At 43.9% G+C, this 14331-nt stretch overlaps 1 protein-coding gene across 1 annotated transcript in view; it reads left to right on the top strand.

The window, feature by feature from the left end:
* The window catches only part of LOC138607968 (zinc finger protein GLIS1), a 75723-nt gene that overhangs the window by 60605 nt on the left and 787 nt on the right, over window positions 1–14331 (top strand). Inside the window, exons 7-9 of the mRNA XM_069680633.1 lie at window positions 4755–4935; window positions 13179–13315; window positions 14151–14306. Of these exons, the coding sequence (XP_069536734.1) occupies window positions 4755–4935; window positions 13179–13315; window positions 14151–14306 (474 nt within the window). The remainder of the gene's footprint in view (window positions 1–4754; window positions 4936–13178; window positions 13316–14150; window positions 14307–14331) is intronic.

The raw sequence follows: 14331 nt of genomic DNA, 5'->3' as shown, positions 1-14331 counted from the left end.
AGATTTAACAGTTTTGTTCCTGTAGTGTGTGGAGAGCAACCACACCGCACACTGACAGATTCATTTCACAAACCACCAGAGTCCGACTCTCAAAACTGGAAATCGCGCAAAATCTCTCAACTTTAGAGTAAACAAACATGGCGGACGACGGGCAGGAAGAATTGGCGATGATAGTTTTTGGCCTTTTTACTGAAAATTCAAAAAGAGAAAAGAATAAACTCTGGATGAAGTCTGGGAGACGGCGTGAACACGGGCTGTATATGTTACAGTGGAAGTTGTGCTTCCTCCTTCAGTCAGCTTGCTTTTCGTTCCACGTGACAATCCACAGAGGTCGTGCTCAGCTGTCCTCGGGGTTAGTGTAGTGTGTACCTCGCTTAAGTCATGATTATACTTTGTTTAGAGCAGCTGTTCCCAAACTTATGAATGTTGCAGAGGTTTTCTATCTCAAAATATTCAAGAGAGCAACACAAACCTTAAAGTTATATCTCAAAGATCTCAGTTTCGTTCTCTTTGGCGGCACCCATGGCGATAAACGGTAATTGCGGGAGCACACTTCCCAGATATCCAGACAGTGTTGCATGTGTGACGTCCATGGTTGGCTCCAGTTGTAACTCTTGATTTTCCTCACTGACGGTCGCTTTCCTTTTTAGACTGTTTGCTTCATCTGAGCGTCGTTTCATTTTCTTTGGATTTTCACTTATTGTTGAAGTTGTATCTGTAGTCATCGATCTTTTCTTTGTTTGTTCAGCCATAGTAGATTACTGATTACACGCAACACTTGCAGAGACCGGAAAAGCAGCTGCTTAGCTCCACCTACCCTCTCTGGCAGACCAACCACTGCTGGGTGATGGAAACGCGTCACTAACTGGGCGTCGCTTGTGATTTTTTCTGTGAAAGTCGCCACAGACACCCAGTCCATAATAATACTATATACTGCAATGCAAAGGCTTTCATCAGTGGGCCATAGGACACCATTGTGTTACCTCATTTGGCGATAGATAGTGTGTTAACATACTTTTATTCGCATGAAAATCTTCAAGATTATTACTTAAAACTGCAAAACTCTTATCAACACTTGAGACTAAAATTAAGCATTTGCCACAATAATTTTATGTTCCGCGTGAAAGACGACCAAAGACAATGCAGTGCCCTAATCCATCTACATACACAGTAATTAGTATTTATTTATTGTAAATGACCCCTTATTGTCCACCTGAAGTACCTTTAAGGCCCACCAGTGATTCTGAAGCCGAGAATTTAATACATCTCATATCCCTGGATTTGTTGTAGCTCTTTTCAGTTCAGTTATTTTCTTACATTTCCCAAACACGTGTGATCTATTTCACACTTTTTGCTTAATTTCTGAAATCATATTAAATGAGTAAAACTTCTTTATGCGTACCTTTTTGGCTTGAACGCATCGCGTGTCATGTGACACCGGTTGTAGCGCCATCCTCCGTGTGCGGTTGAGCAATTCAAAATTCGACTCCAAGAGACTGGCCGTGTCTCAAAATATCAGTGTCCAGAGAATATTGTTCCAAAACAGAAGAAGTGAAGTCTGAACGCCAGGAATCCCAACACCTGGCGATGCAATCACAGAGTCATTGGTGGTAATCAACCGCCCGGTCAACATCAGATGTATTGTGGTCATTTTGTGCTTTCAGGCAGCGAAAATCAGACTTATGGCACTTTTTGGTCGAACATAAACAAATTACGCTGCTATAATTTCTCTGTAATTGCGTCTACACATTTTATATCAACATTTTAGCTGCAGGACGTGGTTAATTTAAATTGAGAATGAAGGGTTTCAACCTTTCACTTTAGTTTCTGGTTTGTATTTCATGTTAACGTGTCATCTTGTCGTGCAAAAGCTGCAAAAGCAATTATAGTTTAAAAACAGCTACAAACTTTTATTCATCACATGTGGCCTTCAAACAATCTCTCTAATTGATGAAGTTGACCGTCACCAAAAGTCAACACTACTTTGGATCGGGAACAAGAGGGAGATAAATAGATTTTAACGATCTTAGAGACGAGAGAGGTGCCCCGCAGCTCGCTCACTTTATGGACACATCTGTCCTTGTTTTCTGCCTGTACCCCGTCCAGGCTCCCCGTCGCTCTCTGTTATTGTTGCTGGAACTCCAACGCACCGTTGACGACTGCGAATGCTCAACTTGAATGTGGAACCAGGCCTCTGAGTGTTGGCTTTTTCTCCTCGGCCTCCCTCTGTTTGGGAGTGGAAGTTGCTCAGCCTCTTGTTTGAAATGTTTGAAAGCCCAGAGGAGCTCGCTCTTGAGTCCTTGCCAAACAATCAGGGATGCAGAGTTATTCGAGGCCAGCAGAGATGTTGCAGGTTGGCACTGAGGATCCTCATTTACATGAGCTTCACTTTGTTGCAGTGCCAATAGGATGCATGGAAGAGGTGGGGCAAAGTGGGCAACCATCCCATCATTAACACTTGTGGAGCAGAAAATGAGTCATGCTTCCAGTCAGAGCTCAACTTGTTTTCCTGTTCGCCGGTTATATGCTGCTCTTATTCACATGGCTGCAGAGAGGCTTACGAGAACCCTCTCTGTTTTATAGAGCGTAATTACACTGTACTCTGATTAACCAGAGGAAGGACTCATCATCATTTTAGTGCAGAGGTTTACATGCTCCTGCTGGGATGCTGAGAGGCTGATATACCTCTGCATCTCGCTCTCACACAGAGCTTCTTCTTCCTGAACCCGACCAGAAGCCTCACAGAGCCAATCTTAAAAATCTTCACAAGATAATCCTCCAAATTCCCTTAAAGAGCGCCATCAGATCCCCTCTCTCCCTCCACTAGGAACCAGAGATGAAATTGAGGCAATCAAAGCCATTATTTGTCGACTGTTTGGCCGGTGTGGTAGCAGATGTTGGGGCTAAAGGGGAAAACATTTAAGGTCTGTGATTGATGATTTGGGGGTAATGAATCAGGCTTGTAGCCATTTCAGAGGGCTGTCAGATCAGACCTTGGCATGCTTCCACTTGAGAACAGCTGGGCCTGGAAACGGCAAAACCAGGAGCGCGGATCTTTTCTCTTCCTTTCATCTGCTCCTGTCTTTTCCTCTCGTCGCTGGTTCACTGCCCCGGACAGTCAGCGTGACGAGCTCCGTGTGGATGCTGCAAAAGAAATCATCTGATAATCGGAGCAGAAGATGGAGAAAGCAGATTTATTGAGTTAAGAGAACAAATGGAGATCAAGAGTAACCTCTCTGATCAAGCCTTCACTGATCATTTAATTTCAGTATTGTTTGTCTTTCTCGCTCTGGATTAACAATTTTTTTAGATTAAACAAGAGGAAATTTGAAAGGTCAGATTACTACAGACCAATGACTGTATGTAAATATGGACGTGACGCTGACATCTTGCGATGGTGGCGTCATCTGAAGCCAGAGCTGCGCATTAGTGATCAGCAGGTGGAGCCGCTGTAGCCACTTCCGCTAACGAAAACACACTTGCCGGGAAAACAGCAAGGATCCCACACGTCAGCGCGTTTAACAGCAGAACAGCTTCTTTGTGTTGGCCTGAAGCAGACGTTCACAGATATGGAAACTTCAATGACTGTAGTGATTGTTTTAGTTACGTCTCCTCTCGCCGTTCCTCTACTGCTAATCCGGAACAGATCGGCTGCAGGAGCCTGATTAGTCAACAGAGCTGTCAATCATCCTTTTTATCAGAAAACTAATTAAAACTAAACTTGTGAGAAAAATAAACACTTGGACTTAAATCAGCATGATAATAACTAACTATAATGACCATGATTAATAACCATGTTTGAGAAAAATGTATTTAGCGTGTATTTTGATTTTACAGTTTGACTCATGTCCCATCTGTTAACATAGAGGAGGCGGGCTTTATGACCTATACTGCAGTCAGTCAGCAGGAGGCGATAGAGATGTTTTGGCTTCACTTTTAGGGAGCCGTCATGTCGTCCATCTTTATATACAGGCTTTGATTCAGACTGGTAGAAACACACGTGGAGGCAAATTACCAAGGGAAATTCATTCTAACAAATATTGCTGAACCCTTGCTGCTTCGAGCTTTTCAACACAACTTTCAAACTTTTTTATGACTTAAAAATCAATACTTTGGATTTTTGGCTGACAGGGAGACAAAACAAGAAATTTAAAGTCTTCAATTTGGGCCGTGGGAGTTGCCGCCCTTGTTTGCTGTGTATCATGAATAAAAAAAATCCTTGTTTAAACTGAGTCCACGGCTTCAAACAGCATAAAAAGTTGGTGCCTTTTTTCCTGAATATTTCCAGCTGCGTGCATCATTTTTAATGTAGTACAATAAACATACATGCAAAATACAGCACATATATGCCTGCATGTTCTTATATAACCATAACAGTGAGCACCACACACACACACACACACACACACACACACAGAATAACCCATAACCTTGCCCCCCTTTTGAATGCCCTACTGTTTAAAGTCACTGTACAAACACATGAAACATTTTAGTTTATTATTGCGTAATAAGAACAAACAGCTGAAAGGACAAACAAGGCCAATCCCCATGGCAGCACAAACAATGTACCCCAAATTACAAACAGCACAAACATAGAACATTTGATTTCACAAAGCTCTCTGATTGGATGAAGGTTGTCAAAACAAAATCCTGTTACCATGAAATGGCTTTTAATTTGCTCAAAGTAAAATAAGAGCGCAGGGCCCTCGGGTTTCTTTGGCACCTTTGGTGAATTATCTTTGTTTGTCTTTCAGGCCTGTACGCTGGCTCCAGCACCCCCCATCACAGCGCCTCAGTGGAGCTCCTCTCCCCTGCCGCTAACCCCGCCTCCTCCTCTGTCACTGACCTGCCCTCCCGACAGCACCGACTGGACCGCGACCTCGGCAGCCCTCATCACCTGTCCCCGCTGGCTGCCATGGACGGCACGAGAGACGGGTGAGTCCCCCCTTGGATAAGTAACGTGGGTGTGTTAAGCTGTGGAAATTAGTCATACTTACTCTGACACTTTAAGTCAATGTTGAGGGCAAAATTATGAACGTGTCATAAGTGAGTAATACAAACAGTAAGGGTACATTTCCTGATTAATGAGTGGGAATTTCTACTGAATTTCTTCTGACCGGCCAAGTTTAATGAGGTCAAACCTTTTTAGCTGAAGTTACAAAAAGTCATGCTACATTAACCTTTTACCTATACTCGTATTAGCATGTATATATATGGGCATCAGGTCAGTAAGACTTTCCTGATGCTCCTCACAGATTTGCACCCACTGGTTTCCCATTGTTTTCCACCTATTTATCATCCTGAATCACAGCAGGGCGAACCCACTTAGATCATGCTAGGTTAAGCCTCTCGGTCCTGCTGACAAACCCATTTGGCCGTCTCACTGGAAACAAACTCAACTCTACAACCCCTGAAACATCCCTCATGAGAAGAGGGGCTGTGCTGGTCACCACAGGGTCACCGTGACACATCGCCGGCTCCACTTCTGGCGCTACAGTCAGTGTTCATAAGGTCCCCTAACTCCACTGGATACGACAGCATCAACACGATGACTGAACTGTTTGAAAGGACATGATTCACACATCATTTGGTGTTTATGTATCGAATCCTCAAATCCGTGAATTCAAGGCAAACCTAGCGCTTAGAGGCGTGCGCCTCTATTGCTCAAAGACACTTCGGCAGAAATGAGCCGCTCTTGTTTTACGTATTTGTGTTGTTCTTCGTGTGTGAGAGTCTCAGCATGTTTCCTATTAGCGCAGAAGATTTCCCCAGAGAGCTGGCTGAGCAGAAACACAGAGCCCGAGTGTCGTCAGGAGGCACAGTGTGTACCGTGCTAAACAATGTGTCGAAAACCAGGGAGGTAGAAAAGGAAAACAGTCCTTTTACAGTTTAATAACATTGAGAAAGAGTGGATGAAATCAAGCATCATAAACCCTGTGTTACAAAAGTGATCGTGTTACGTAAACAGGCTTTTCTTTTAACCCTGTGGTCTGCTCTTCGGGTGTCTGTGTGTGTATATGCACTTTAGCTGGAGTATATACAGCACGGCCGTGTGACAGAATGAGGTTTGAAGGCTTTCTTACTCTAAGAGCCGTGCGTGCGTTTGTGCCCGTGTGCGTCTCAGTGTGTGGGAGTGAGAGGAGTTTACATATAGTAATCCAGGAAACACACATGATTGCGAGTGATTGGGGTGTGAGGCACAGCAGACTTCCAGCACAAACAGTGCAGCGGGACCGGGGCGGCGAAAGGGCCTGGAAGTAAACGTCCGAGCGCCCGGCTCGGAGACGTCAGGTCGGCGTGGAAGCATCTGGAAGGTGAAGTGTTTTTTCTAGCTCTGAAAGCAGGAGGAGAGTGCTGTCGAAATTACCGTGTGGTCGCAGTGCCTCTTTCTCGACGGCATGCACAATTAGCAGCGCGAGGAGAGCGATGGAAAGTGAAAAGGACCTGAGTAGAGGATGCTGTAACAGCGGGAACACAGGCAGGGTGACATATTGGATGTGAGACGTGCTTGATGAGGAACATCTGAACGTGTGTGAGTGGTTAGCGAGAGAGTGAGAATCCCCTTTTTTCTTACATATGTAACTTAAGTACCCATAATTCCTTACAAGTAATCCTTGTTTATCTTTCCCTCCACCTTCAGCTCCTTGTGACATGATGACAATGCTGCATTAAAACTGCAGCAGTTTCTACATTTACAGATTTCATCTAACCAAGATGTTTGACTTAAAAGTGCTCTCAAACACACACACACTGTAGTGCCCTATCTGTTCATCACACAGTGTGCTCTGAGGAGTCAAAATGTGAGTTGTGGCAGGGACCTACGGTGCATCTAGCCGGGCATGAAACGTCGACTCACATTTGCCTGAAGATGGAGCATTTGATTTACATGTTTAAAGCCTTGAGTATACAGGCCGCTGCCAAAGTCAATATCAGCGCCGCACTTGTTTTTCCCAAACGGTTTAGCAGGACATTAAACATTTTGACAAAATTATCAAACTAAGCGGCCTCTAGTGTGGCAGCCTCTGACCTCATAGCTAAATGTGTTTACTCTGGCTCAAACGGGCCATTTAGACTCCTTTTACTCTCTAAATACCAGTGTCATTTTTCTGAAGTTAATATTAAAATATGCCAGTTAAAATACATTTGGCGATCGGCGTGGCACTAGTGTTTGTGTGTGTGTGTGTGTGGGGACTCTCATAGCGATCGCTGCTCCACCGTGGCGGCCTGTGCTCACAGAGGGATGGGTGGTAAATGTTGTCATTCACTGCTTCAGCCATATGCGGTTATATAATTGCAGAGGGGAGGGCATACTGCCTTTACCTGCGTATTGATATTAGAGCCCCTCTGCAAATATTAGTCTGAGGTGGTTTGATACCTCAGCAGTGATTGACGCAGGCTAATTGAATTAGAGTGGCAGCAGGGACGGCACAGAGCTGCATTAAGAGCTGCTGCTCTGAAGGGGGACGTTCACCGCTCGTAACTCTACACCGTCCGTCTCCCAGCCATTATCATTCTACAGTGATCCAGAAGAGAACGTGTCAATCTCGCAGCCCAAACAAAAACATATTTGAGGTGGTAGCTCATGGCAGCATGTGGTCAATCACTCATTTTGTGGTGTTTTGCTATTAATGCGTACTCTTTAATTAACCCGTCTGCACAAAGAGTTAACTCACAGCAACGTTTCAGATGATTTACTGTCAGTATTCCTCACTGTAAGATGGTGATTAAGAAAGAATCCTTTGTTTTTAGGGCACTTATCTTTCGAGCTTTCAGGGCCCCCGAAATATCCAAAGCCCTGGATGTGCTCTTCACACTGAGGCCTGCGGGGCTGGCTTAGCGTTAGCTTAGCTTTAGCCAGGATGCTGCAGTCTGTTCCCCAAGCGCAGCTTTAGCTTGCTAACCAGAACCAGAAGCGTTCCCACCAGTCTGCGCCAAAGAAACCCCCTGTCATCCATCAGAGGGGCTTAATGGTCGGCTGCAGAGGGAGTAGATGAGAGGGAAGGCCGAGGGTGTTTGTGGAGAATGTAGTACCAGTGGAGGACAGAGTCTGATCCCCGCTCCCTAGTGGGACAGCGAGCTGCAGGTGAAGGAAGACGAACGAGGAGAAGAGCAGGACTGCTCATGAATCTTCAGCTTTCTTTCTGTCCCATCATGCTTTGGTACAAAGAGTCAAGACTCAAAGGACCACTTTTCTTTCACACAACAAGAGTTCATCAACTTGTTATAATGCTTCTGGGCAATAGTCTGTGCAGGTATACCTGAATACAAGTCATTTAGTCTGGATTTCACACACTGAGTCAGGTCATTAACTTCACCAAATCTCATTCCCAGAATGACATCAGTTTCCCATGTTACTCACAGAAAAATTGACTAAGCCACTCAAGTTTAAGTCACTGAGCTGGATTTTCAGTAGGCGAAGAGTAAGTCTCAAAAACCACAAGATCATCTCATCAGACATGTTATGCTAGCTCCTCTTTCCCACACTGAAACACATGAAACACAGGTGGAATTAGTCCGCTATAGCAGATGACACAGATGGATATTTTACATTTCTGTCCTCGCTCTCAATAACTTCTCAACCTTCCTAATATTCACGTACATTTAGTCCATCAATCTCATAACCTCACCCTAAAATGCCCTCACACTCTACCTTCAGGAATCAACAGGTCAGTGGTCAAACCGCTCTCTCACTGCAGCGGGACAGGAGTGGGTGGGCTGGCTGGAAAAAGCAGAGCAGTACAGGACGGTCAGAGGAGATGAATATCAGTTCAGAGATTAATGTGGCATATGAAAGATTCCCCTCATACCTCAGGCCGGAGTAGCTAGCAAGCTAAACACTAGCGAGAGCAGGGCTGGGGGCAGCTGGCAGTGATTAGCTTATGATTCACTTTAGCTGCACATAGAGGCAGCTTGTAAAAATATGAACAGTATAACTGTTTCCTGAGTTTGTGCTGACAGCAGCTCCTGGGGGAATGCTGCTCTCTGCAGGACCACATGGCCACGCACTGGGCCCGTGCCAACCCATGGATTAGCCACGCTCGCTAACAGCTAGCTTCTTCAGAGCTGGACTAACACAAGGTGCCACACAAGCTTCCTCAGTTTTGAAGAGGGTGGACATGGAGGTCAAGTGCAGTACATTTACAGCTAAGCACTTAAATTTGATACCCAGATGAACATGATGGGTAGAAGGCACTCAGTGTAGAACAAATCTACAACCAGCTTTACCCCACTGCATCAGTCCTGTAACCTATATTTTAAGACATGTACATTTGCTTATCTTGTAGTTTTGTTGTTTTAATGTTATAAGCAGTGTTGTAGGACATGTTTAGATCTGGGATATGCCAACAATACTGTAAAAATTCCCCATTACATATGAAAGTTTACTACACGGCTGTGTTAATTCTGATTGATTAATTACGGCATTTCAAGGTCTGCTATTTCTCTAGAGCAGACTGTTGCTATGAAGAACAGACTGTTGCTAGGGGGTCTGCTCTAATCACACAATTTGGAGGACTAACTGTAATCATATCAATCTGCCAGAAGAAGTCCGGTAAATTTGACCTCAGTCTGTTTACAGAGGCAGAGAAAGAAAGCAAGTAAAGGTTAAATGATGCAAAAACTGAAGAGAATACATGAAGTAAACAATAAAAGGAACACAGACGGCGTTGTTTAAAGACGGTGAATGGAAAAGAAAATGTCAACAGACTCTGACAGTGACGAGACAGAAAACCTCAATCAGGTGCTGCGCTGATTCCTGCGGTCCAGTTCACCGTGTCTTACTTCACCATCAGAGGAAATGTCTCCATTTCATGTGAGTAAAAACAGCTCCGTTAGCTCATTTTAAGAAGGCTACAGAGTTAACTGTTGCTATGGACGCAGCTCTCACTGTGAGTGTACCAGACTTAATATAAACAGAAATATAATAATTTTTTAAAGTAAGAAAATAATTTCCAAATCAATATGTTGTGTTAAATTATTATAATAGCCCTGTAATAAGCAAGATAATGTATAGTGATGGGGTTCCATTCCACGATAACAACCTGCTCACTTTACATTATCTCTTACTTATGAAAGGTTGTAGCTACAAAATGAACCATCAAGAAAGTCTAATTTTCCAGCAAATTCTCCCTGTCTATAATACATATATACATATATTATATATATATTGTTTTTTATCATTGACAGCTGGCTGATGTGGAGCTAATTTTAACACTTTATGAATTAAGTTAAGTTGTGCAATCTTTAACAAAACATATGCTACAAGCTGTCCTTTATTTTAATAAAGTACAGCGAACCTCTTCTTCTTAATCCCATTATGACTTGATACTTTCACTATATTATCTTAATTACATTCATGCCAATAGAGCATATAGAATTAAATTAAATTCACTGTGTTTACCTCTGAAATGTAGTTGAGTAGAAGCATAACAGTGCATTAAATCTAAGTACTCAATTCAAGTATCTCCAAACCGTCTTATTTTAGACAACCACTGCAATACAATTAGATATTCGTTATGGCCGCTCATGGCCTTCTCTCTACCAAACTTCATGGTGTCAATTCATATCTTTAAGGGACAGGCAAAGAGAAAAACATACAGGATGAAAAGAGTGTGCCAAAATGCATCTTTATACAGTTTATAATGATGTCTATTGATAAAGACTGAAACACTGTGAGCTTAAATCTACTTTATGCCGTCGAGCTAGAGGTTAAATGTGTAGCAGCATCCTGCACCTCTGTTTGCCATCCTCTCCCTTCATCAGCACCGCTCGTCTCTCCCACGTGTCTTGCACAAAGACAGCCACTGACTGCTGTGTGTTTGGGACGCCCCCCCTACATACATGGCTACAAGCAGTAGGTCATATTGTCGGCTCCATCCAGGCCAGCAGTGAGCAGTCATCTGAGGGCTCGCCTGCCTCCAGCAACACTCTGTCATCACGTTCATATAGCGCTTAGTGCAAACCATATGCTTCCACAGCATAGCGGCACATGGTAACACAGCAGCAGTTTATGTGTTGGCATTCCTGATATGCAGTCATGAGAGGGCACTAAGTAGCTGCTGAACATTTCAGGGAGCGATTGGCCTGCTTTGTTTTTAAAGGCCACATTTGGAGCAGATTGCTGTTCCATTAAGTTAATGTCAAGTGTACGACATGAAGTCGTTAAAACGCTGGTCATTTTGAGGTTCTTGTTAACTTTAGATTTAAGTGAATAAAAAGCAGACATGGTTCTTACTGCTTCTGGGTACATTTATTTTAAAGCTATCTGATGAAGGCGGAAGAAGTGTTGAGAAATCTCTCTTAGTCTTGCTCTTACAAAATCCACCTACCAACAACTCTGTGAATACCACATCCCATCTTTTACTTTAAGTTTACTATGCACAACCTGTTGGTGCAGGCAGATTTTTTTTTGATTTTTTTAACCTTCACACAGAGACTGGCTAGCTGTTTCCCTCTGTTTCCAGTCTTTGTGCTAAGCTAAACTAATTGTCTCCTTGCTCAAGCCTCACCTTCATTGTGCAGGCATAAAAGTGGTCATAAGAGGCCATATCTATTAAATGGATATTCTCATATTCTGCATGGGTTTCACATTTTTGGGTGTTTATTGTTCATCGTGAAAAAGTGAGAACTACATAATTCCGTGTTTTTCCAGAATGACATGTTTAAAAAGGTCGCCTCTGAAATGGGTCGTTCAGAACAGCTGCAGGTTTCTACGTAGACCCTTGCTTTGGCTGAAATCGACCAATCGTCATTCAGCGTCGTTCACCTCAGGCTGCCTTCTTGCACTAGCTTGTAGTCAAGTCGGTGTCAGGATTTCAGCTTACCAATCCGATACCTCCTGGCGATTCTGGCTCGTACATATAAGGCCGAATAACCGATCCTAGAGAAGCCATGTTTTCTACTACTTTGGAGTGCAGTGTGGCCGCTCCCCCACGTGGGATCGCACACATCGGGGAGGCAGACAATCGTGGCTAAAGTCCGACCTTTGAATGGCAAAACTGCTTGTTAGTTTCAGGAGGAAGGAGAGGCTTTGAAAAATAAATTAAAATGTGTAAAACGAAACAGACTTTACCAACGAGATTGAAAAACACATTAGAATAATAGAAAACTGATTGCATTGCTAAAATATGTTCCCTTTAACTCCCAGGAAAAAATGTAACTATTTTTTTTAGAGATTCATTTCAGACCCAGTCGGACCGCAGTGGGGACTTTTATGCAAACTTGACTCAGGTGTTTGAGGCATGTCTTTAAAAGGTTGAACATTTCTGCTGATGTTTGTACGACTTCCATTTGAGCTGGAATTCCCCTTAAAATGCTGCATGATGCAACTCTCCAAACATTTAGAGATCCCTTGATGTGCACACAGCAAAGACAAAAAATGTAAAAGGAATAACAGCCGTCATGATAAGAGCATACTTTTCCCGTTAGATGATACGATGTTATAAAGAAGTTGGTCTCAGTGGAGCGTGCTGCGCAGCCTTTCATTTCAGTCTGCAGTTTCTTTGAGGTTAACTGTGACGCTAAACGGTGAAATTACCATCAGCTGGTATTATTGTAATATTTCAACATTTAGGCTCTTTGATCTGCACATTGTGGTTTTCCAATGTTACATTATATAGTAGTTTCAGATTTAAGACTGCAGTATTGGACCTTTATTTAAATGATCAATATCGACATGGTAACTTGAGTTGTTCTCCGGGCTGTTCGAGTCCACAAAGTCACAAACATGTCGTCTTTATGTTTCTCTTTCTCCAAAGTCATGAATGTAAACACTATTGTGCTTTCTTCTCTCCGGGCCGCAAAGCCTGAAGTTACTGCAACAGTGGGCAGTGTGTGTGTGTGTGTGTGTGTGTGTGAGGAGGGGGTGGTTTTACTTGAATGCACACTCTGCTGTTTGTTGACTTAAGATCATAATATGTGGTAGGAGGACGATTACGTGCGGGGAGCCCGAGTTTCCACACGCCTGGAATGTTTCGTCCTCTGTGTGTTTGAGGATCTCTAACTGCTCCGCCCGGGTTTGTCGGATCGTGCGGTTAGCGAGCCGGCGTGTAGCTCCGGCTTTGATTGGGATGTCACAAAGCATGAAGCATTTTATTGAGAAGTTATTGGGACTGTCTGAAAAGGAACAGATAATAGATTAAGATGTTTAAATTTCGCCCACGTTTCTGTGTCTCCTCCAGGGTGTCGGGTCCCCTCATGTCTCCTGGGATGAAGGGAACAGGGACGCCTCCTCCTCCTCCTCCTCTGGAGAAACAGCACGTCCACCCTCAACACAAGCCCTACTCTCACTATCACCACCATCAGCCTGCCAACGACGGTAAGACCGACTCAAAGACATCTGGCTGAACATAACTTAGGTTGTTTCAGGAAATCTGTTTTGACTTGAATCTGAAAAATGTTCATTGGCGTTTCAATTTAATATCCTGACATTTTTCCTGTGGCAGGTGGTTCAGTAACGTGCAGAGTATTACTTTCATATAACTTCCTATGAGAGAGGTGGACAGATCACTTTTATCCACACAAGAACACCCCTGTGTCCTCTTTCAAACACGTACTGTACCAGCGCACCCACATGAAAGGCCTGGAAGGGAGGAAGTTGTCTCTCAGAGCAGCGATTCTGCCCTGTGGCTCCGCCGGAGCGTTTTTAGGACGGAGGGAGATTAGAGTCGTAGAGACAGAGCGAGGAAAACCACATGCCGGAAGCCTTTTCCCTGCGCTGAATTAGCCAACAAAATGCTGGCTCATGTATTCAGCTGTCTCTCAGCGCCCTAACATGGCAGGCTCAGCTGTCACTCCACAGCCTTTTTCCTAATGCCTTAAACACTGTTTTCCCTGTAAGGGTCTACACACGGACGTCTCGGTAACCACGCCGTGGTCAGGGAGTTGCGTAAAAAGGCTGCAGGAAAACTGCTTTCCCATTATTGTGACTCCTGCGGTCGTACAGACTGAGACGATTGGGACAGATGTTACATACTATACAGCTGGCACAGTTAGCAAAAGCACAAGTATAGCATTGTCATAATTTGAGATCCACATCAGGTTTCAACCGGATGGAGGGGACAGTTACCTCAGAAACAATCGGACATAGACACTGGCGACAGTCGATCATGTCTGGCTTCTATTTTTTCTCTTCCTCCTCCCTCATTTCCTAGAATACCAAGGCAGCTTTCAGAGCTGCTTCCATTTCGGAGACTCCTACAGGATGGAGCAGACGGTCGGTGGCGTCCATGTCCCAGGAGACTCTCACGCCTACACTTCCCATCAGCACAACGGCTTCCACATGTCCACTAGCAACAACGGCACTGCAGGTGATAAAACTTTACCTTGACAATA

Source organism: Semicossyphus pulcher, unplaced genomic scaffold (assembly GCF_022749685.1).
Source record: "Semicossyphus pulcher isolate SPU_LCO1_2020_fin unplaced genomic scaffold, fSemPul1.0.p SCAF_4, whole genome shotgun sequence".
NCBI lineage: Eukaryota > Metazoa > Chordata > Actinopteri > Labriformes > Labridae > Semicossyphus > Semicossyphus pulcher.
Note: the sequence above shows the minus strand (reverse complement) of the source record. Positions and strands in the feature narration are given on the sequence as shown.